General features: G+C 42.1%; 3 protein-coding genes and 1 long non-coding RNA gene across 4 annotated transcripts in view; 2 read left to right on the top strand and 2 right to left on the bottom strand.

Moving 5' to 3' along the window:
• The window catches only part of cyld2 (cylindromatosis (turban tumor syndrome) 2), a 5882-nt gene extending 1752 nt beyond the window's left edge, over positions 1-4130 (bottom strand). The window contains exons 1-10 of the mRNA XM_026168794.1: positions 3968-4130; positions 3103-3613; positions 2702-2828; positions 1998-2239; positions 1748-1916; positions 985-1117; positions 718-822; positions 416-495; positions 241-307; positions 23-155 (exon numbers count right to left, since the gene is read on the bottom strand). Of these exons, the coding sequence (XP_026024579.1) occupies positions 23-155; positions 241-307; positions 416-495; positions 718-822; positions 985-1117; positions 1748-1916; positions 1998-2239; positions 2702-2828; positions 3103-3537 (1491 nt within the window). The 5' untranslated portion in view covers positions 3538-3613; positions 3968-4130. The remainder of the gene's footprint in view (positions 1-22; positions 156-240; positions 308-415; positions 496-717; positions 823-984; positions 1118-1747; positions 1917-1997; positions 2240-2701; positions 2829-3102; positions 3614-3967) is intronic.
• A 1157-nt stretch (positions 4131-5287) lies between these two features.
• Positions 5288-9087, bottom strand: LOC113022883 (glutathione hydrolase 7-like). The gene is made up of 15 exons (XM_026168791.1): positions 8914-9087; positions 8577-8764; positions 8352-8503; positions 8142-8259; positions 8000-8067; positions 7848-7921; positions 7540-7721; positions 7359-7452; positions 7146-7276; positions 6959-7047; positions 6256-6408; positions 6008-6125; positions 5779-5916; positions 5592-5691; positions 5288-5454 (listed from the first exon to the last, which is right to left on the bottom strand). The coding sequence occupies exons 1-15, from the start codon at positions 9050-9052 to the stop codon at positions 5396-5398; spliced, it is 1803 nt and encodes a 600-aa protein (XP_026024576.1). The 5' UTR covers positions 9053-9087; the 3' UTR covers positions 5288-5395.
• LOC113022885 (uncharacterized) lies at positions 8719-13000 on the top strand. Its single transcript, XR_003272463.1, has 3 exons — positions 8719-8779; positions 9020-9143; positions 12925-13000. It is a non-coding gene; the product is annotated as an uncharacterized LOC113022885 (long non-coding RNA).
• A 2624-nt stretch (positions 13001-15624) lies between these two features.
• snai1a (snail family zinc finger 1a) lies at positions 15625-19134 on the top strand. Its single transcript, XM_026168792.1, has 3 exons — positions 15625-15987; positions 16493-17005; positions 17673-19134. Exons 1-3 carry the CDS (start codon positions 15912-15914, stop codon positions 17855-17857), a joined length of 774 nt encoding a protein of 257 aa, XP_026024577.1. The 5' UTR covers positions 15625-15911; the 3' UTR covers positions 17858-19134.
• The last annotated feature ends 4364 nt before the right edge of the window (positions 19135-23498 follow it).

The raw sequence follows: 23498 nt of genomic DNA, 5'->3' as shown, positions 1-23498 counted from the left end.
TTCTAGTAAGAGAAGGACTCACCGTTTCAAATTTAAGGTCACCTGACAGGCAGGATGTGTCCATCAGCTGTTGGACCGTGGGTATCTGTCCCATCTGCTCCTTCTCCAGAAAGATCTGGAAGGTGTAGGCACCCTGGGACGTTTCTCGTTTCGATCTGCGGGGGAACACATATTCAGTAACTCAACTATACTCAGTCAAATAGAGTAAGATATCCAGTCCTGGGCGGCTCAAGTTCATACCTGAGTTTGAGCAGAGGCTCCGTGCAAAGCACCTTTTGAAAGAGGACTGTGATGAACTCCTCTGGATCTACAGTGACAAGAGGCAGTTTAAAAAAGAACAGATAAATAAATCTGAAAAAAAGCCCTCAGATTTTTTTTATTATATTATAATGTATTTCAAGATACGGGCAGGTACCTTTTTCCTCTGTCCGAAAAGTGTCACAGCCAAGATGAGTCCGAAAATTCATCACACTCTCTGCAGGGACGAAGCCTTGTCTGAAATAAATAGATTAGCTATGAGAAAGCAACTGCATGAATTCACTTTGTAAGAACACATTAACCATACAGATACATGTGAATGTACCATGTCATCAAGGCAGAAAACAGCAACACTCGTTTATCAGCTGATACTATGTAAAAAGCCACTACGTCCTGGTTGTGCAAACAACATGATAATAAAAGAAATGAGATAAACAGTGTTGAAGGCAGCGTCTATACCTGCGTAAACGGTTCACTATTGCTCTCAGGGTGCAGGTTATGGGTTGGTCTGTGTCAGCAGGCTTCTTGCAGATACCATCCAGGGTCACAGATGAGCTGAACAAACTGAGGAAGGAGAACCACACGTTATTGTCAGCTGTGCACTTATCTGAATACAGTGTATCGTGCTCACGTGGTTGTACATGATCTCCTCTAGATACGATTAGCTTAGATAAAGCTAAGCAAATCGGAGTTTGTTGCAGGGGAATGATGGTGAGCGTGTTCTACCTGAAGAGTGTGGCATCAAGGTAACAGGAGTTAATGTGTCCCTGAATCCCTTTCATTTTTCCCACTAACAAAAATGGCGCCTCGGATTCAGGGATAGGTGGCACATCTTCGTCCGTGTCTTCATATGGAGGAACTAAAGAGGTGAGAAAAGCAGATGTTACGATGAAATGACACTAACACAGTCTTCGTGACTTTACTGGCAGCTTTAGATGGGAATGATTAATGATTAATTGGCTTATTTAAAGCAGAAAGCTCACAGGACTGTCAGACATGACAAGCAGTGTGTCACTGTGTGCACTGTCTCAAGTCTAACGTAATTTCTTGTCACCAAACCCTGCCAAAGAGAGAAAGGTGTGGGAATATTTGGAGGAGAATCACCTGGAAAAGGTTCTATACTATTTCACTGTGCGTTACACCATTTACAAGCCGTGTGAAACACAGGTATAAATTACAGATAAACAATACATTTTTAAAAAGCTGCCCAAAAGTTTTAAGTATGAATTTTACCTAATCCTCACGCCCTGATCAAGAGTTCTTTTTGGAAAACCTCGCATTTTGCGTTTTTGTCTTGTAAGACTAAAGGATTTTGAGCAATCATTTGTACAATAAAAACTATAATATAATAGAAACATAAGGAACCAAAACAGTTTGAACAGAACTGCCAGGAAAAAAGGAAAATCTGTTCCAATAATGTAAATTTGTGTATAATATCGAGTTTTTATTTCTTGTGTATGCATGTTTTAGACTGGGTAAGGTGTCGAACCTGGAGTGGTGTCAGTGGATTTGAGGATCTCTTTTCCTGTAGAGGCACTTAGAAACCTGCCATCGGGGCTGCACTTTGTGATGGGAACAAACAAAGCTCTTTTCTCCTTGCAAGTGAAAAACCGCTGACCACCATACATCCCATCAGAGCAGCCCTTAACGTCGTAGTCCTGGAATAGTGATTTATAACATTAATACGACAGATCACCAAAGCACACTGAAAGCAACTGCACAAATTTCTAGTCACGCACCAGTTCAATGCCAGCCCATTCACCAGTCTTTCCTCCAGGGACACCCAACCACCGGATGACCCCGTACACTGTGATCCCTGAGTTGGAAACCACCTCCACCATGGATCCCACCTCCAAAGGCACTGAGCTCAGACTCTGGTTCTGAGTCAAACTCTGCTCGGTGCGATTCTCTGTCGCCGGCTGTGCACAAGATCCGATGTTTGCAATGCAGCTGTTGCGTGTCACCGCCTTTCTGTTTAAACCTGCAGACATATATCACGATATGTAGAGGTGAGGATGCGATGCCTAGAAAGTCATATGACATTTTCCTTTTTTTTTTAGGCTTGTCACATGCTGCTTCATCAGATTGTCATCCAGCTAACAAAGATCTATATTTGAAGTATGTAGATAGTTTCAAGTGCACAGTCTACCAAAGGTAAAAGAAAGCCAGATCATGTGGCAGTTCTACTGTTCTGCATTCCAGAACAACAGAACCAGTTTTTCCAGTTGTGTAGTGGGACCACTTTCTTTGCATTGTTAGGGTTGTGGTTGGGGAAGCAGTTTTCAAGAATTTAGTTTGCTGTTTAGTAAGAAGGAGGTGCACCATGTTTGTAGTGTGGTAGTGTTGTTATCAAAACAAAAGGACTTTGATAAAGCCTGAGAGCCATCATATGGCTTTGAAACTGACTTGTTAACTTTGTGTGTGAGGCTAATAATCCATTTACCCCCACAAATGGCATCTTTCCACTGCAGTCCGAGGGGGACAGAGTAAGATGGGACCACCTGGATGATGTCTGCAGCACTGAAAAGGGACAGAGGAGGTTTCTTGGATGACAAAGTATGATCGGTGTCCTGTGTAGGAAACAAGGAAAAACAGTTACTGAAACGCAAACAGGAACTCTGACGTTATTCTTATATACAGAACAGAAACAGTTTGATGCATCTGTACATTTGCAGTGACATTATCTGGCTGCAGTCATGACTGATCACTCAGAGCGATATAGTCATCCTTATCTCGGTGCATTTTAAAGCATTAAGGTTGCACTTGGATGATCGTGCACTCCATGATTTTCACAACTTGAATCATCAAATCAAAATGTAAAAATAGATTATAAAATGAACTCACCACAAATTCCACTTCAAAGGCAAGCATGTACAGGTCGTCTTTATTGTCTTTCCGTCCGATTTGCATCAAGTTCTTCACCAAACCGGGAAGGTGTCCGTTCTTGTGCTTCACCACCACCAGGTCGTCCTGAGACAGCTCACAGATGGCAGAGAACAGTTGCGGGTTACAGAGCAGCTCCAGGCGTCTGCTTGCGCTGGAAATGAAGAGCAGGAGCTGTGCCTGGTGGCGGGTCAGCGGGTACATGTCCTCTATCTTCACCAGGCCCCCGTTCTTGGGGGTCCCTGGGTTGCTGTTCCCGCCGTACAGGAGCCCCACGAACTCTCCACGCTTCGTCTCCGACTCTATGCGCCCGATACATCCTCGGCAGAAGCCTTTCCTCGACTTCCCGCGAGTGACGATGAAAAACTTCTCGTTTAAAACAGTTCTGGGCTCCATTGAAACCCTTTATTCCCACCTCTACAGTCTGTCAGACCGGTTGAAAGCTGATACTGTGCTTATATAAGCAGGTAACCTGCAGAAATGCGATAGAAATGCTGTAACAATGTAGCCCAATAGATATAATCGAGGATACTTCGCTAGAACCACAAGTTAGACGCATTTTCAAATAAAGCACATTGCCTGATTATTTGCAGGCTTTGTCATGGATAAAACCCTGACTTATAAGGTGAAATATTACAGACGTGATTCCCTTTAAGCTCCTGTGAAAGTTAACCTAGGTTCACAGCAGGATATAATATAGGCGTCCCCAGCTCTCTAAATGAACAAACGAGCCTGATCTTTGAACTTACTCAAAAAGCATTCCCAACTTACAATCATTAACGATTCGGTTTATTGTTTAAAACAATAATTTCAAAAACTGACTTACTGCGATCATGAATTAAGAACAATAAGCCTTGTTCGTATCCGGTTAATCCACTGCTGGAGCATGAATTAATCGCGCTTTTTTATTACTATTCTTTTTTCCCTTTTTTTTTTTTTTTTTTTTTAAAGCAAGTGACTCCAGCAGAGGTGAATCACTTCCTCTTGGCTTCTGCTGTGGAGTGGGAGGGTTGAACTACAGGCATTTAAATGCTGGCCTGCATGTGACCGCCAACGCCCACCTGACGGCGCTCGCCTTCTCCGCCCTAAAAGTGCTCTCTATGAAATCTCTCAATCTGGCAAATATTTGACTGCAGACTGATTTAGAGTTAAGAACTATTGATGCGATCAGCTGACTGTAAGCTAATATGAATCTTTTTTTTTCTTTATTGAAGTATTTGCTGTCCAACTTGGAGCTTTCGTTGAATTTGACTGATCATTAAGAGACGAAATTTAAAGCAGCCAGCGGTTGCACAGGTCAAGAGTTCCTGAAAGGTCTGAGTGCAGTTTGCTAAAAACAAACAAACAAACAAAAAAAAAAAAAAAAACAGGGTCACATACTGAATTTTGCATCTGTCAATTTTATAATTGACAGAGGTCAAATCGGACTAATCAGCCACAACATCAAAAGCACTGACATGCTGAGTGAATAACACTGGGCCGTGACACTCGTCTGTTATGTAACTTTGAAAGATCTACCTAAACACCCATGATGACAAAACACCTGCTCCACCAGAAGATTACATGTGACTCCCTCTTTTTGTTTCATACACATCAGTAGATTTGATATTAAGAAGTGCCTCTGCTGCAACCTGATGTCTGAACACAAACCTTCTGCTTATCGAGGATTACTTTCCCTCTTATACATGAAGTCACCTAATCTAATTACCAATGTATTACACTCTGGTAGCTATATAAAAAAAAAAAAGTAACCAACACACTGGGGAAAATGTTTACAGTAACCAAGAGTTAGACTGCATTGCTCCCAGTGGCACGTTTGCCCTGACTGAATACATGTGACGTGTCCTTCTCCACCACACATTCTACATAGCGTGATGCAGCTATCTTGAAAGTACATCAGTTTTACATAACAGAAATTATTTTCTTCTGCATGCATGTACATGTTTTCTTAACTGGCATTAAATGACAGTTAATTTTATATGAGCAACTAAATCACGTTCCTTTAATTGGAACATGTAATATGAATACTCAGTTTTGTCTTTTTTCATTAGTAAGTAATCTGTGTTGCTGGCTGTCCCCTGTTGGCTGATTGTAATCACCAGAGAACTTTCATAAATTTACATCATAAAGTACAAGGACATCTCTATGCTTGTGAGAATATTTATTTCAAGAATAAAGTTGAGGAGAAAAACAACACTGTATTAAACCACCAGTCAACTGAGGCACTCCGCGGCTTAATAAGACTCCTCTGTCCTCACTCTTTGAACTGCATGGGCCTTTGCATGGAAACTCTGCCCACTCCTTGATAATGAGCTGATGGGGAGGGAAATTAGAAAGCAGGAAGTTACTATAATAATAATAATAATAATAATAATAATAATAAATACATATATATTTATTATTAGTTAAAAAGGCAAAAGGTCAACTGCAGAAGGCAAAGTGATACTCACAGTGAACAAGAAGTTTATTTGGTTCAAACTGGTGATGGAGCCCTGTCAGGGAAAAACTGTCATTTTTCTCTGTATGGAAGAATAATACGTTGACCAGCATCTGAAGCATAGAAACAGTGTTATCGTCAAATATTTTTACAAAACTGAATGTGAAGCCAACTTTCTTCATAATGTAAGGAGATCAAACCTGGGTGATCACACTCAGGGCATTTTGTTCACCAGAGGTGCTTACTGCCATGTGGATCCCACATTTATGCAAAGCCGGCACCACTATAATGGGCATGAGAAGCGACAGGGGCCGCTTTCCTGGCTCGACACAGTTTTCCTGTAAGCGAGTAACAGTCGATTGTAATATCTAAAACTGTGCCTCATACCTGACTGATTTCACAGCCTGAGATTTTTTGATGGTGTTGCACCTGATTAGTTTGAAGTTGTTCTCTGCTTGTATTTGGCCAGGAAAAATCAAGGATGAGGCTGTTAAGAACGATGCCTGATTGAGTTATGAGTCTGCTCCCAAATGGTCTGCTCAAGGAACTGCAGGAGGATGAAGATAAAAGCAGAGGGGGAAAAACAAAACAAAACCATGTAACATTTCCAAGAAGCGCATACCACACATATCTTGGTTTGATCATCAGAGTCACACTGTAGGCTGTAACCCAGTCACCTTGCAACAGACACAATGAGCTTATCTTGTCCCATGACAATGACCTGTCCAGCCACCAGTTCTGTTTGGGTGGAGTGGATAGGCGAGAGGTACTCAGATGGAGATGTGTGGGAGTAATTCAGCTGCTGCCCGAAGACTTCAGCCTGACTCTTGCTGTGGCAGGAACAGAGGAAAAATCAATTTGTAGTGGATTTTGGATTTTATGACACAAAAGAATGATATTAGTATAAACTAAGGGCTTTTAAAGTTAAACAAAGATGAGTGGATTTAGAGCCTAATAGTTTGTGACAATTTTTTAATTTGTTTTTTTGAATAGATTTGTTTTTCTTTAGAAAACAAGGACATATGAAAGTGACTTCAATCTTTTTCTTCAATCTCTCAGAACTTTTTAAAAACAAAAAGGAAAACTACTCTTCATGTGAGGATTGACACTATCCAAGTTGGATAAGAGTGCGTTTGGAGGTGTGTTCAAGTATGACTTTTAGTGACTCAGACCTCCGGTGTAATGCTTCAACCCTTAATATACTTGTGCTTTCTCAACTGGGACAATACCTCTGTTGTTTCTGGGTATAGTGGGATTTTTTTTTCTGCTTTCTTATATTTTATTAACTCACCATTCACCAAAACAGTCTAAACACCCACTACTGAAAACAGTCATTAGCTGTAACCCTAACAGTGATTATGATCCTGCAACATGTTTTACCTCAGCATGTCAGAGAGCGCCTCAGTCACCGAAGAGTTATAATTAGGGTCACCCAAACCACTGGCCATAGCTAAAGCTGTTTTCAGGGCCTTCATGGATAGCAAACAAAGCACACCTATGTAAGAGAACTGCCATTTACAACAGGTCATAATATACAAAGATATCGGAGGTATTCACACCCCAGTACCTCAGCGATCCAGAGGCGTGTTTGAGTTTCTGTTACGTTGCTCTTGCTGATATGGAGTCCCTCTAACAAGTTGAGAGCTGATAGCAACACTGCACCAGCAGATGGAGGAGGAGGAACCTGAATTATAAACTCTAAGGCAAGAATAACAAACTGCAGATGAAGACGTGAAGAAAATAAAGATAATTTTATCAATTCTGGTGTGTAAAATGTCACCTTTATCATTGTACTGGGCTTCAATGGGTAGCTCTACATCCACACTGTAGTTACCAATGTCTTCTCTGCTCAGTACGCCTCCATTTGCTTGTACCTTTGTAGTGAAAGGCAATGCCGGACTAAAACACATGTCATATTTGACTCACAAAGTCATGCCAGTTTGTATATGTATATCAGTCACCTCATCTACAATCTCTTGAGATAGGTTGCCATGGTAGAAATTCAACAAACCAGCCTCCAGGACTCCTGCCAGGCGAGGCAACCTCACATATGAACCAGCACTCAGAGGTCTTCCATGTGGCATGAATGCATTATTGAAGCTTTGAGATTGCTGCTCACCACTCACCTTTGATATAGCATCAGCTGTAGGAGATTTAAAAAAAAAAAAACAAAAACCCAAAAAAATCCTGATGTTAAAATTATTGTATTTATTATTGTATTGTGAAGGAAGAGAGGAGAGAAAATACAAAGAGCAGCAGTTTGTCTCACCTAAACTGTGAGACACATTGAAACCTTCTCTTGCTACAGCTGCAGCTCTGCTGACAACATCCTCCCATGGCAGACTGCAGCAGATTTATGGCATGACGTGTGACAAAAAAAACAACAACACCTAATTAAAATGAACTTTTCTATATTCTTACCCTCCGTACAGTGTGTGGGCACGGTGCAGTCCCCTGAGCATGCCTGGCACTCCTACTTGCAGACCTGCCTGAAAATAAATTATAGGTGCAAATGAAAAAATGCAGATGTTTCAGGATTCCTCCACCCCAGCCTTTATACTACCTTGGCCTGTGAAACATTGTGCAGCACCTCCCTTCTGAATGCTTTAGGAGCAGATCCCAGAAAGTTGATCACCCTGGTTTCATTCCTGTGTATGTCATGAACGAGCATGATTCCTCCTCTACAGTGAGGAAATCAAAAAAGGTCAGGGACTTTCGTGTGTATTTATAAATAGAAGTCGCATCAGCATTGAGCAATGAGCAAATCACATACCCACCAACACCTGATACGTGTGGATGAACGACTCCCAAACACAAGGCACCGGCGATGGCAGCATCCACACTGGATCCACCATCACGAAGGACTCTGTGACCGAGTGCGGTGCAGCGCTCGTGATCCGAAAACAACTCCCCGTGTTGGAAGACCTGTAAACAACTGCCGTGACGAGAAATAATGTGACAGGGGTTCGACGTGCAAATTTTAGACACCATTGCATACCAAACTTTCACCCAGGTAAATCTGCAGGACCAAAGCAATTGACACTGGCATGGCAAAGATGGTAGACAGAGCGTAGACAGTTATTGGTGTGCCTCTGCTGGAGCAGTCCTCATCAGCCTCCTGATTGGATGGACTTTGGTCAAACAAATTTGTGCCATTAGGTGCCAGCTGTTTCAAATGGAAAGGATCTGTGGCAGCAGCAAGTGAGGAAAAAGCAACTTTAAACTGAGTTGAAATTTGTTGGGTTTTCAAGGCAAATTTGAACCAAATCTAAATAAGATGCCTTATTTACTAGTACTATATCTTTGTGTTTGAACTCTACCTCCCAATTCCTCACCATAATTTTTAGTCAAGTCACAAGTTAAGTCACTGGGTGATGAGCCATCAGCCAGCTGATTTGAACTACCAAAACTCTTGTAACCAAGTGTTGACTGCTTGTTAAGTTTTGTTTTAGGAGACGCCTCCATCCTAGCCATATCACAAGGTCTGAACTTCACGGTAAACCTCCAGATTACACCAGTTCCCCACCGAGCGCGCTCCTCCTGCAGCAGGAGCAGAACACAGCAGGTGCAATTTCCTCCAAACTAATGAGATCAACTGTTTGCATCTGTGAGAGAGTGAGCAGTTCACTGTCTGTGGGACATCGCAATTTCACTATAAACAAAAGAAACAAACAAGCTGCAAAATCATACTTTTATTGATGTATCAAAAAAAGGTTCTGAACCAACAACATACAGGGAAGTGCATGGTGTCAAACATAGCATAGCACTTGGTCCAACACTGTATAAATTTACCTGTGCACATACACAAAAAAAGAAACCTAGCGTATCTCATTTTATGAGGTGAATTCTTCATTTCAAATTCAGATACAGTACAAGTTCAAATGCTAATGTAGCTGCCTGGTAACAGTTAACTAGTGTTGGCACATAAAGATTAAATGTTTAGCTTAATTTGCAGAAACGTGGAAAAGCCTACAAGTGTTTTTGTTTTGTTTTTATTTTTTGTCTGTCTTCAGTTGCTTTAGCTTTTTGTGTGAGTGTGGCAATCTGTAGTGAAGAGATTCAGTGGCTGAGGCTGCGACAGCCTGGCTGTTGGAGGTGGTAGGAGTGGTGTTGGACTCCTTGGCGAACACGGTTCTGGCGTTGAATAGCGTTGCGGGACACATGATGCCGCTCTGCCAAAACCTTAGCCTGTGTCATCTTGGCTATAGCTTTGGGCTTGGACAAAGAGCTGAACACGGACTGAGCGCTGGTCCCAGTACTCCCGCTTTGTGCTGTGGGCTCGGCATCTGCAACGCTGGCCAGACACATAAAATAAATCCAATAAACGGACAATAACGCTTTTCCTTATTGTCTGCATATAACATATATTAAAAAAAACACTGTTACAGTGGTAGATGCTCACATTAAACACCGCCAGTTTAAAACACTACTAATTTAAATGCTTGCTTTTAGATTTTATCATATGTTTTGAATCCCTTAATAAGTTGGCATCATTATATTTTGCTGATCTCTTAACACCTTATGATCCCCTAAGGCACAGGTGTCGAACTCCAAGCCTCGAGGGCCGGTGTCCTGCAGGTTTTAGACGTGTCCTTGATCCAACACAGCTAATTTAAATGGCTAAATTACCTCCTCAACATGCCTTGAAGTTTTCCAGAGGCCTGGTAATGAGCTAATCATCGGATTCAGGTGTGTTGACCCAGGGTGAGATCTAAAACCTGCAGGACACCGGCCCTCGAGGCCTGGAGTTCGACAACCCTGCCTTAAGGTCACTGAGATCTGCTGATGTAGCTGGGTTGGGGATTGAGCTTTCTCATTTTTATTCTTTGGCTTTCAAACCAGAGTGAGAGCTTAGGTATTTAGGCTTTTTTATTTTTGTGATTCTTCGGATATCTTTACTAATGTGTGTGGGCGTGTATGCTGTATTGTCCTGTTTCATGTGCACCACTTTGGTCATCTTTGTTGTTTTAAACGTGCTTTATAAAAAAATGGACTGGACTTCTTTCAGTTTCCTCTGAATCTCTGTTTTTCAGTGATATTCATAATACGGTCATCTCAGACTCATTAAAACTCTGGCTATCAGCACAGATACCCCACCTACAGACTATTCAAAACTTTGTTTACACGAGGCAGCCAATCAGAGCAAAGATGTCTTAAAAAGAGGGTGTAAAGGGGCTGCATCAGACCCAGTATAGGATAAATAAAGGATTACTTTGAATTGTGAATCATCTTTACTTTACTAAAGTCAATGAATATAATTATGGAGCTAGAGATTAGCGTAATAGGTCCATTTATTAAAGTATTTTAACTTTAAATATAATACAGAAACAAAAAAACAAAAGCATGCGATGACCTCACCAGTCAGTTTCCATGTCTGTTCCTTGAGGAACAGAGCTGGATGGTTGGCTGTCAGTCAACATTGCATCCTGGTTTTCTGCTGAACCTGCCTCTGTGAAGACAGAAGTTGACCTCAGTTATAAGACTGGGTAATAACCCAGTGTATGCTAAGCATAAGAGCAGGGCGATATGACCAAAAATATTTATCACGATATACATTTGAAAATTTGCGATGACGATATAACTGACGATATAATTGACACTAGACAAAATACTTTACATCTCCACAACTTTATTAGGGAAAAAAAACATCAATCTATTTACAATTAAACAAACAGCTGTTTTTATGTGCATAAAGTTGTATAAAAATTTAACAGTGCAAATGCAAATTCCTTGCTGACAGTTTAACCAAAAGGCATTTCCAGTGGAAATGTTCCCTCTAAGCTGTGCGCGTGCGCAATTGCGCACTGCTGGCACGCTCTCTGCGCACAGAAAATCTGCGCTGCACACACAAAAAAAAATCTAGCCTGAATTGAAATTAAAATTAATACTTTAACAATTCTGTTTTGCAGTGTTAGTCAGTAAGTGACTGGCTGCTCCCGTATGGGATTAGAACGATGCCACCTTATCCCATAGTCCAGCCAATGATGCGATTCACATTCGTATATACGCAGCTAATCAGCGTCGTCGACAGGCTATGACAGCGTCCTTATGTGCTGACACCGGTGTTTTAGCTAGCAAAGCGGCGGATGTGGAGTAAAGCCACGTTAATGACAACGTGTACAACCATTGGAGATGTGAGCAGGACAGACGGAACAATTGACGGAAAAAGTGTGGACTTTATACCAGTTTTTAAATTGTGTTGATCGGCAGAACAGCTGATTGTTCTGTAAATAGTTTAAAATGTTTATTTAAAAACTGCCTTGGCTGCATTTGTAGGTAAACAGCTGCAAAAAACTTTGTTGTTTGCAAAACTCAGTTACTTTTTTGAAGAAGTAACTATATAATTAATTGCCCAACATCGGTCATTATATTCTGTATTTTGCAGACAGAGAGTTACAGACTCTCTCACAGACCACAGACTCGTAATACAAGTCAGAGCTTTATTTAAAAAAAAAAAAAAAAAAAGTTGTGTTTTCAAAATTGGAGTTCAAGTTATTTTTTATAATAACTTAACATACGACACAGGTCATGAACAAGATTTTTTTTTAATTTTCATTGTATGTGGGCTAAAGCAGTAGTCTAACATAAATGCTGTAATTTGATTATTTTAATAACCCATGTAACTTGGATGGATTCGATGCTGGCGTGACCACAGTGCACACGTCTGCTGTCGCTCACAGTGGTACAAGGGAGTTTGTGTGTTTGCTCAGACACATGAAAAATTAGAGGAAACATTGCACACGGGATTATAAGGGGCACTGTCGATTTTCAGAAAAATCAAAGGACTGATTTTAAGTGTGCCGTATTTAGCATGCTCTACCAAAAATAGTGCTTTGTTGTGTATCTGACGGACGAAAGCCAAACCAGTTCCACACCACTGAAGTTGCAGCATTTTTACAAACCATTTCTGGTTCATCCGTTTCATTCAACGATTCGCTTTCGCCCTTCTCATTCTCCGTCGCCGCCATGCTTTTTCTGCCATGTGCGTATGTAAACAGAGGCAGTGAGCATGTGCATTTTACCCATCTTCTATCGCGATATTTCATTTTCTTGTCGTTGCCCATCATTATACCGGTATTACCGTGAACGGTATGATATGCCCCAGCCTAAGCACTGTACTCGCGTGTAAAAACAAACACTCAATATCAAGGTGTGCAGTTCACGGACTAAATAACTAACAGATGACCTACTGAATCGCAGTTCTCACACACACACACAAACACACATACATAAACATACATGAAAGAAGTTTAATATCTTGTTTAACTTTGTTTGACCATTTTTGTGTTAGCCTGTTGGAATGATGTAAAATATGTCACTGTTTTAATATGTTATATTACTGACAGACGCTGCATGACTGACCTTGGTGAGTGACAACATGCCACCCTTCCTCCATTGTGTCTCCAGCCTTGACATCTTCGGGGGTCTCCTCCTCTCTTCCAAAAAGCATACGCGCGATTGTTCTGAACATATCTGTTGTAGTTGCTCTTCTTTGATCTGCACGGTGCTCGGGTGTTACAATGCTCTTCAGCTGCTGTGGGCAAGAGAAAAAATCAAAAAGAATAAAATATCATTACTTCCTGATTTAATTCAACACAGCCCTTGATCCCCCCCCTTACTGTTTGGGAGTGGGTGATGCCATGAGATCCCATATTACTTTTAACATATTCAAGCAGTCTCAGGTCAGCTGACTGGGATGCCCAATGAAATGTTTAGTAGTTTGCTGGTTTGAATAAGAATGCCCACTCCCCAAGAATTTCATTGTTAGTGACCATCTGTTTCTAGATACATGGGGGAGGGGCTCTTTTCATCAAACATCTGACCAGTGGGAAGCTACGGCACTTAATTCATAAAGATTTATCTCTTATTTTTGTATAAATGCATCAAAATTAAAACACTGCAGATATTATATCATTGAATCATATTTTCATCTCTTCTCGTTGCCTGAATTCATTATCAGATGCATTTGTTGTATATTGTTTCATGTCTTTTGCTCACTCGGCGTCCTCATTTACAATACCAGAAGATTATATCGTATCAAATCAAAAGACCTTAGACGGCCAGCAGTGCCTATCAGTCCAACGCAATAACAAGCGAACGAAATGTAGCTTTATGACAACAATTCAAATGTAGGTTATCTATTTCCCGTCAACGTTAGCAGCCTGTGAGAGCAGCTCTGCAGCGACCTTACCTGCGCTTTCTCAGTTTGACTCGAAGATCATTATGGAGTTTCAGCTGGGTACATATATTCAAAATAAGCCTATAAATGCTACAACGCACCTCAATGCGACTGTTGTTTTGGATTTCAAATATTCAACCGATAGCTCAATAACAGACCCGCCCATATCCCCGCCCACCAGGAGCAGATCACCAATCAGAGGCCAGGAGGGAGCTTGTCGTTTTGATTTGAGTTTAGTCAAAGATGAAACATTTTTGTTAAGATAATTCCCCTCATTTAAAATAATAATAATAATAATAATTTTTTAATGTAACGTTTACGTTTGTTGTTCGGTCTATTCAGCTTTGTAAATCACTTCTATACAAATTACACCAACGTAACTTTTTGTATTTTGCTGCATGACTAAATAAAGGGAGAGATTTTTAGTCGATATTGTGAAGTAATAACACTAAAATTTGACCTTTTGCGGCAAAAAAAACATGTTTTGCACGGGAATAAGGTATTTTTTTCATAAGCGGAAAGAACTGGAAAAATATTGGTGTTATGTCTCCACCTATTGGTTTGCTAAAATGATAAGGGAGGTTAACGCATCTTAACATCCCTTGCTATTGTTCCATATTACTGGATGTTTCATTAAAGAAATAGGCCTAAATGAATAAGTATTTAACGTTCAATAACCTATTTCAATAGCAGTTGAATATTAACACGTGTACGAAAAATACTGTATCTTTTGTGAACGTGTCTAAGTCTGAAATTTAACTAGATCCTATACTAAAGCTGAACGCCAATCAAAGCGCACAGCCTATGGCACAGAGCTTTTTTGAAAAACTAAGAATCCATGCTCACTTTTATATGTGTGTGCTGCTTCACAGTAGGACCTTGTGGACATCCATGATCGGCTCATTGTCCGTGATGTGAAGGACAAACACGTGCGTGAAATTTACGCAAAAAATCACTGTATGGATGTATGCTTAAATCTGTCAGGTATATTCAATTTCAGTGTTCTTTTTATTTTATTTTCAAAATCAGAAGACTGTGATTTACTCCAGGATTTCTACCTACCAGTAGGACAAACTGATTATTACTACATGGTTTATCATCTGTGTCATTCATGAATCTGTTGTTTTGTGTTATTGTGTGTTATGTTCTCAGTAATTATCTTATTTTTAAATCGTGGATTACTATATCACGTTTGCTGTTCAAACGTGCACAACCTTCTTCTTAGTTTGTTTAAAGCTATTTCACGGGTGACATGACTTGGACGCAAGAAGACCGCTTTGACAGCAAAGTGGTTTCACATGGCGTGAATGGTCATATAGTTTTACTTCCTTTCTTCCAGGAGATGGTGCCGTTACTCTGCTGACGTTGATCTACGGTCCATAAATTGATAAACTGGCATATAGCTTATTCTATATCAAGCTGCACCTTTCTTAAAATGGAAAGTCCGATGACACTTTAAACCAAGTCAAGATGCCGTTTCACAATAGCAGCCAGTGTGTTTTTAAATCAGCATATGGTTATTCTCATTCTTTCATCTGCTTGGAATTATTGTTGCGGTGTTATTATTACGTATATATGGGGTCAGATGTTTATATCCTTCCGTATCTATAATTATATGAGCTTAATAGAGGGCAAATTGTCATCACACCTCCAAGAATCTGCATTATTGCACCACAGAGAGCCACAGTCACCCAAACTGCCATTTACATGCATGTCAATAAAACAATTCGCTATGGTTCCTTCACCTTTTCTCGTCTGCCGCTCAGCGCCGCTGGATTCCTGTGGAAAGGCTGTGAGGCTCATGTTTTTGTTGTCGTAAAGTGTGTTGAGCGTGAAAGCTTCTTTCTGAGCACTTGAGCGGCGATATGTGAGGTGGGAAGGTGGGGAGGGCCCTCGGGGTGAGCACACCCCTACTTGCCTGTGTCAGAGTATTTCAGAACAGAGGCCAGTATTTAGAGACTCTTCATGAAAGCTGTACATATGACTTTTTGCTGAAGTTCCACTTTAACTTTTGGGGCTGTTGGAGGACTTTTTCTCCCCTGTTTCCCACGGATCCGCAGAGCAAGATTATAAACGACTTTTTCGACTTCTAGAAACTGCGCCGTGACCACAGGATACTTTAACGCACAGTTGCTACACCCTCAAAGAAGGACAATGCCTCGATCTTTCTTGGTCAAGAAATACTTTGCTAAGCAAAAGCCAAACTACAGTGAACTGGAATGCCAGAACAGTGAGTTACGAAGTTGTTTATCCCTTCAATGAATTATGAAAGCATCCTTACATAAGCGTCGCAAATGAGGCATGAAATTGTCCCTTTTTCTAACTGTAGAAGTAAAGTTCAAGTCGAATGTAAGAACATTTTCTAAATGTGTTCTGTCTGGTCCGACTACAAACCAGTCTATTCCCCGTTCAAGTTGGGACCCGTTAGATGCACTTTACCCCCCTTCCTGCACCCAGACAGAGCTCCATTCATGTTACAAGCCCTTGTGAATACGTGGGAGGAAGCGGCCACAGAGCCTTCCCATGGCTCTAACTTTATTCTCAGTAAATCATGAGGAAAAGGGAAAAAAAACCGAGAAGAATGCAGAACCTAAATCAGTCAGGAAGAGAATTCATGCAGTCCACGAGAATAGATAAAATTGTTTTTAGATTTCAGTAATGCATTTACAAGCTTAATATTTAACTTTTGTAAGCTTTCTAACACTGGCTGTGAAATCATCCTCTTTCCTTAACAGACACTTATTTGGAGAATTATACTCTTGCTGATCTCTCATCAGTCAACACCACTGCCACCTGCTTCACCACAGGTTTGGTGTGGGATCTGAGTGTTCTTCCCACCCTTTACCTACCAGCCTCCCAAACAGAACCCTCTGCCAACACAGGGCCCCTGGACCTCAGCTCCCCATCCAGCCTCAGCAGCAATGCCAGCAGCAGTGGAGAGGAAGATGAGGGGCGCACCTCAGACCCCCCTAGTCCTGAACCCGTGCACACGTATGGCCCTCGCCAGCGGATGAAATGCACAGGAGTCATGGCTCATATCAGTCCCCCAGAGGAGGAAGAAGAGAGAGAGACCCCTGCCACAGCTGCCAGGCCAGCTTTCCTCTGCAAACACTGCCCCAAAGAGTACACCAGCTTGGGGGCTCTAAAGATGCATATCCGCTCACACACTTTGCCCTGCGTTTGCACCACCTGCGGGAAGGCTTTCTCCAGGCCGTGGCTGCTGCGCGGTCACATCCGCACACATACAGGTAAGACCCATTTTCACACGTATTGTGCAACACTGTATGGTATCTGGCAACTCTCCAATGGATTGTTGACACATGAATGAAGAAATCTGTGTTACTGAAAATTTGTAGCTCTGCGTATGAGTTGACATCATTGTTAGTCAGCAGCAGGTCACTCCCTTATCATTCAGACTGTGTATGAGGCAGCAGGATATCCATGACAATCAATGTGATGAGCTTAACACTCAATCAGCAGACATTATCACACAGGGAAGCCCTCTGTAGACCTTGCACTCATTGATTACACATTGTGTTTAATGTCTCGGCAACAATGACTCGTCTGCTAATTATCTTACCACTGCTGTTGGTTATCACGCAGAATGGAGGGACAAAAGGTTTAAGGAAAGCCTGAGGGCTCCCTGCTATCACTGAGCACTTAGTACCTGCAGCAACTTGTTAGCGTAATCTCATTTGGCCCTGATTAAATCATGCTAATTCAGTCAGTCTCTGACCCCACCGGTCTGCCATGTGATTCTTTATTATCTTCACAATGTGACTGCTGTGTGTGAGGTGTTAGTGGAAAGCTCTTGTGAACTCAGTGATGCTCGAGTTGTGTCCCTGTATGGGATTTTTACTCACATCTAGAGGGAAGTTCCAGTGAAGTCATAAGTTTCCAAACTTTTCCCTGCAGGTGAGCGCCCATTTTCCTGCCCCCACTGCAACCGGGCCTTCGCCGACCGCTCCAATCTACGGGCTCATCTGCAGACCCACGCCGAGGTGAAGAAGTACCAGTGTAGCGTGTGCTCTCGCACCTTCAGCCGCATGTCACTGCTGCAGAAACACAGCTCCTCGGGGTGCTGCTCCACTTCGGTGTGAGACGGCCTGAAGGGAGGCAGAGGGGACCCACTCAGAGCTCAGGAGGGCTTGCAGCCATGGAGAAGAGGTTTTCACAAGCCCGGTTGCCCTGTTGAGGACCTATAAGGCCACAAAGAGCATGAAATGGCCTGCTTTATGAGACCTGGATGGAATTAAACCTCATTATGGATCTGACTTTACAAGCCTCTTTTTCACCATTAAAAAAACAGCTGACAAGCTGATTTTTTTTTCTTTTTAAATATAGTCCAAGGTCTTGAGGCTGGACCAAATCTGAACTGCACTATGCAGACACTCACTTGATATCAGCTCCTATGTTGCTATTGTGCCCATTCCAAACACCAAATATGTAGTGAACTCATTGGGTTAAGAGGTGTTCTTTCCCGTCTCTGTCCCGGTGCCGGTCAGCTCAGGATCATGGCCGAGACACAGCTGCTCAGAGGTAGGGGTGCGTGGGTGGAGTAAATCTCTTAGCGTGTCTCAAAACACACACACACACAGACACACAATTGAGTGCACACACAGCTGTCCTCGGTACTGTGGTGTAGATAGACGAGGTGCTAACAGGTGCTACAGCCCTGACCTTCGCTGGTTGATAGCAGGTGACTTCCACTGCCCTTGGTTTGCTTAAGAAAAAAGAGGAAGCATGTCATCACAAAAGAATGGCACCAGTTAGTGTTTTCTTCACCAGTTGGGGGATCATTTTAAGCCTCTATTTTGGCTACATCCAAACCTTCTCTTTAATCTGATGTGTTTAGGAGATAGGAAAAGCCGTTCCGTCTGTTATTTTCCAAAGGAGTTTCACTGTGCAGCTCTGCCATGCATTCTAGGTTACCACAGTGTTAATAATGTCAGCCAAAGCCATACAACTCAAATAAATACGTGCCTTGAAATTATATTATTTTTGAAACCAAAATGTGCCTTGTGTGTTTACCTCATTTAGTAGTCATGGTTTTAAGAAATGATTGCAGTATTAGTAGAAATTAGTTCTATAAAGTTTTAAAATGCAAAAAGGCTGGGACCAAAGAATTTTGTAGTTTACAGCATGGAGACGTGCTTGCCTATGATGTAATGAGGACCCTGTAAATGGACAATGCAAAGATGAATTTTTTAAAAACTTTCCTGAACATTTTATGGCAGTGTTTAATAGTGCAATGTGCAAGTGATGCGTTATGTCATATTTTTGTGCTATGCTTGTGTGTTCAATTCCTATTCCCTGTATTTCGCAGCTGATATCCTTTCATTCAATAAAGTAATTTATGTTTATTAAAACCTGCAAACCGGCTGTTTTATCTCCGCTTCGATGCGACGAAACGAGCGCGGCTGAGAAGTGTTGGTTCATGGAAGTCTGTTTGATCATTAACTGGGAAATTTCTGCTCAGCGCCTTGTAATTAGTGAGCGAAATGACCGGGATGTTGAAACTGAACTGCAGATGTGCAGGTGAACACACTGTGCTGATGATGGATGGAAACAACTGAATGCACCTGCTTCCAGTTTGCACCTGCCATTTACTTATCGTTCGTCACTGTGCAAACATTACTGGATATGTGAGTGTACAGTTAAAAGAACTCAAACAAAAAAACTTCTCTTTCCCCCTTCTGTCCAGCCCAAGCTTGAAGATTTAATTCACATGTGCTCACCTACCTTTTTTAAAATGATCATATAGGGGATTTCTTATTACTACTTGATTGCAGTGTAAATATGTTGTTCCCTCTCTGGGGAGAGAATTACATTCTCCTCTTCCTCTGCCTAGAGAGTGAGTCAGAAACTGTTTAGCTTTAGTTCCCATGTCTCTCGTGCTCACAGTCAGTAAGTCAGGCCACTAGTCAAGCCAGCAGTCAGTCAGTTAGTTGGAGTTGGTGTGCGTGGGCTGAGCCAGCTGGGCCAACAGAGTGAGGTAAGGTGTTCCACGGCAAAGTTCCCTATTTCCTTTTGAGTCAGCTACCAGCCAGGATGCCTTCTGCAGCATGTAATGGTGACTCACCTCACACAATCCTCAAATGAGATTGCTTATGCAAATTCTTAAACATCTGTGGACAAACACCAACAACCTCCAACATGGAAATAATATGAGGATTTCATTCGAGAATGTGGCTGATTGTGGCTCCTTTTGCCCTCATGTTCTCGTGTGTCTTAGTTATTGTGCTCTTGGGTAAAAGCACTATTAAAAGATCAGCTGTTGGATGTTAGCTCAAACTATTTTGATGTCAGCTGGTATGTCCCGAGGTCAGGGTGTTAGCTCTGGCAGCAGACACAGTTGAAACGAGTCCTCAAATTAAACATCAGGTTTGCTCTTGATTGGCTTTTCCTGATGATTTTAATCTCTGTCATATTTCTCATCATCTAAGATTTATAGGATACTGCAGCGATATATGATATGTGTGTTCAGAAAAAGCAAAGGCCTTTCTAGTTTTATTTATTTATTTATTTTTGTGCTAAATGTTTTGAACCTTGGACAAATCTGGCTTTCCTCTATCCTTTATAACTAGGTCAGAGTTTTCCCAGATAGTGCGAAGCCTTATACATTTCCTGTAAAAACACAGGCACATTTCAATTCATTGCTGCATCACAGGTTTTTGTACTTCTTTCTGCCTTTTTATAGAGAATTAAAAACACAACATGCTCCCCTTCCCTTGTTCCTCGGGGGAGAGTGGAGGCCTGGATCTGAAATCTGAGAACGTTTTCCTGCTGTGTGCTTTACAGTGCCAGAGCACTCACTGTAATTTACCAAAAGTGGCTGCTATTTATGCCATAAAGCATGTGTTTAACATTCCTGAACCCCACTGTGTTTGTGTATTCCTCGCTCACTCGCTTGCGCTCTCCCACTCACTCTCTGCCTGCCTCTACTGCTGTATGTCTATTTATGTGAGTGTGTGTGTGTGTGCGAGTAGTAAGTGGAAATGGTCCCTACAGAGCAGCAGCCCTTTCCCTCTTCACAGGAGGATCATCTCTCCCCCTCTGAGACAAGGCGGACAGGAAGTGGGAGTTTACATTGGCCTACTTTACCCAAAAAAGCAGCCCTGGGTCGAAAAGCTAAAGTGCTCATGTGGTGTTTTTTTTTTTCTTTTTCTTTTTTGGCTGCTGCAGTTTGCCAGTGCCAGCGCTGTGTCCCATCCCCCCCATCAGCTGTCCCACCCATGGTTGCTCTCGCAGCCAACTTTTTGGGGTGGAGTTGGGTGGCCAGGAACTAACGAGTGGCCTTCAGTGCAGCAGCAGTAAGGGCTCATGGTCTGGGAGACAGGAAGGAGCTGTCAGCATCTCATAAACAGGACTCATCTTGCACTCATGACACACAAGACCTGGAGAGAAGTCTCCCAGGAAGAGGCCTTCAGAGACCCACTTTAGCTTCAGACTGTTGCTTAGTCTGATGCTTACTGCCCCTCTGGATAAGCCATAACACTGACACCGAATATACATAGCTAGCATGTCACACTTGAGATGTTACAGTCACTTGACAGTAGGATGAGTATCACCAGTGGACAAGTCCAAATAAAGTGTTGTAAAGCTGTGATTTAGGCAGCCATCGACTGATTTGAGATTCACACGGGAACAGGAAGTCACATGAAAACATAAGTGTTTCCAGTCCGTCTGTTTAGGGGTTTGTGGTGTATTATGGTAGAAAATACAGTAGAGTATTCTTTCATTGTTACACTCGAGTTTAATATAAAATGTCAGTATTGGTCACCGTTGGCCTGGCCACTCCACTTTGAGACCCCAGGTGTGAAAGATAACCTCATTACTGGTGTGTCTGTGGGAATGGGAACAAAGCGACACTCGTTCTTCTACTCTTAAGAATAAAACAACTGCTCAGTTTTGCTAGGTATACTCCCCCAAAACCTCTCACCTCACGTGTTACTCTCTCAGCTTCCTCCAGCAAAATTAGCACCTCTCGGTGTCTATCACCTTGCTTAAAGAGCACTTTATTGCTCTTGAATCTTAACGTTGCCTAACATTTGGTGGGAGTTTTTTTCCTGTCTCCCTCAGAGGTCTCCTTGGAGTTCTGTTGTCTCACTCTTAATACAATCAGAGTTTGGACGAGTGATGCAAATGTCAGAATGCAAAGCTAATTCCTCTCCGCTGAGCTGCAAACAGGCCAGAGACTGGTCTGGTAAATAAGAAGGCCAACAGCGGTAACACCACAAATATGCTTAATGATGGATTTGATCAGGCTGCGGAGTTGCCCCAAGGCTGGATTGGAGAAGTGGTTGGGTGGGTTGGAGGATGGGGGTAGGGGGTGCATATTAAAGAGTAATGAATCACACACTCAGTCACAGGGTCGCCGGCTATGAATGTGCTCTCTGTTGGTTTTCCTGGAGCCTGGAGTTTACTAACTGATGACGCAGGCTGGACTTGATCAGAGACATGTGTTGCTGCAGATTCGATGCCAGTGAGAAGCATAGCGAGAAAGAGGGGAGAAGGGGGAGAGGTAGAAAGATGGACGGCGCCTGAGCTCTTTGCCTTGCCTCCATGTGTCCTTCTGGGTACTGGCTTGCACTGTGGCTGATGGGGTCGGAGGGGAGATGGAGGGAGAAAATAGACCTCAGTTATACATTGGAACAGGAAGCCAGAGATTCTCTGAGAGTATCCTGACCTAGATTTTAGTTAAAAAGAAAAAATCATTACTCCCAAATTCCTGTGTGACATCTCAGCAAGCCATGGAGAAGCATGCCTACTTGACACAAGAGCAGCGAAAGCAGAGCTTCCTCTGCCCTAAAATGAAAAATAAAACCAGGTCTCACAATTAAACAAGGACAAGTCTACAGCGTAGGCTGTATAGAAAAGATAGATGCCTGTGACGTCACCCATTGGTTTGTGGACAACCACTTTGAAGCTGGGACTTCAGTTTTTTGAAGAGAGCAATGAGTGCTAAATTATTACTTCTTGAATTGTCTGTTAGTACAAATAACCACAAGGAAAGCCATAGTAATTCCATCAAAAAACATAGTCAGTATTTCCAGTAAAATGACTCGAACCAGCTGCAGGGAAGCTTAGCAAAGAGCTAGCAGGGCTAACACCTGTCCTGGCATCCACCTGTTATTCAAAGAAACCACACCCCTATCAATAAATAGGCTGAGGTTGCTACTGGGCCAACAGCCAGCTCGAGTCTCTGAGAGACTGCTACTATCATAGTGGTGCTTCAACCTTAAAGTTAACATTAACATGCTATCTTGTCCATATGTAGGAAAGCTAACTTTACTTGCTAGCATGGAACTCCAAGTACGCTACATAGTTCTTTTTCCTTGTTTTGTAATTTTGGCATAGCGATCAACAAGGTGAGGATTGTCCAGACTTATAAGCATTTTCCAGAGGGAAAATGCAGAAGTGCAGATACTGCCCATTGTGACTCTTTTCTAAAACTGTAGAAATTATCACTAACTGTTAGGGTCATACTTAATAACCCTCTCCACCTGCCAGAGGAGGAAATATCACCTGTTTGCTACAGGAGAATGCACCTGAGCATACTTTCCCAGAAAAAGTTCAAGACGACGTTGAGCTGTTGCCTGAGGCCTTAAAAGAGTATTATGAAAGAGGTAATGTAGATTTGTGCCCACATGTTGGAACATGTCACTGTGTAACCGTGTGTAAACAGAATCTGGCGGTGTGCTGGGAAACAGATTGCCTCCCCGCTTGCTTCTAACTTTT

This window comes from Astatotilapia calliptera, chromosome 5, assembly GCF_900246225.1.
Source record: "Astatotilapia calliptera chromosome 5, fAstCal1.2, whole genome shotgun sequence".
NCBI lineage: Eukaryota > Metazoa > Chordata > Actinopteri > Cichliformes > Cichlidae > Astatotilapia > Astatotilapia calliptera.
Note: the sequence above shows the minus strand (reverse complement) of the source record. Positions and strands in the feature narration are given on the sequence as shown.

Bases quoted from the DNA above. Each gene is read 5' to 3' on its own strand.
- snai1a (XM_026168792.1), top strand. From the start codon at position 15,912: ATGCCTCGATCTTTCTTGGTCAAGAAATACTTTGCTAAGCAAAAGCCA. The intron at 15,988-16,492 runs GTGAGTTACGAA...TTTCCTTAACAG, and splicing joins TGAACTGGAATGCCAGAACA to ACACTTATTTGGAGAATTAT. The intron at 17,006-17,672 runs GTAAGACCCATT...TTTTCCCTGCAG, and splicing joins TCACATCCGCACACATACAG to GTGAGCGCCCATTTTCCTGC.
- LOC113022883 (XM_026168791.1), bottom strand. From the start codon at position 9,052: ATGGCTAGGATGGAGGCGTCTCCTAAAACAAAACTTAACAAGCAGTCA. The intron at 7,277-7,358 runs GTGACATTTTAC...TTCTTGCCTTAG, and splicing joins AGCCCAGTACAATGATAAAG to AGTTTATAATTCAGGTTCCT. The intron at 7,048-7,145 runs GTACTGGGGTGT...CTATCCATGAAG, and splicing joins CACGCCTCTGGATCGCTGAG to GCCCTGAAAACAGCTTTAGC.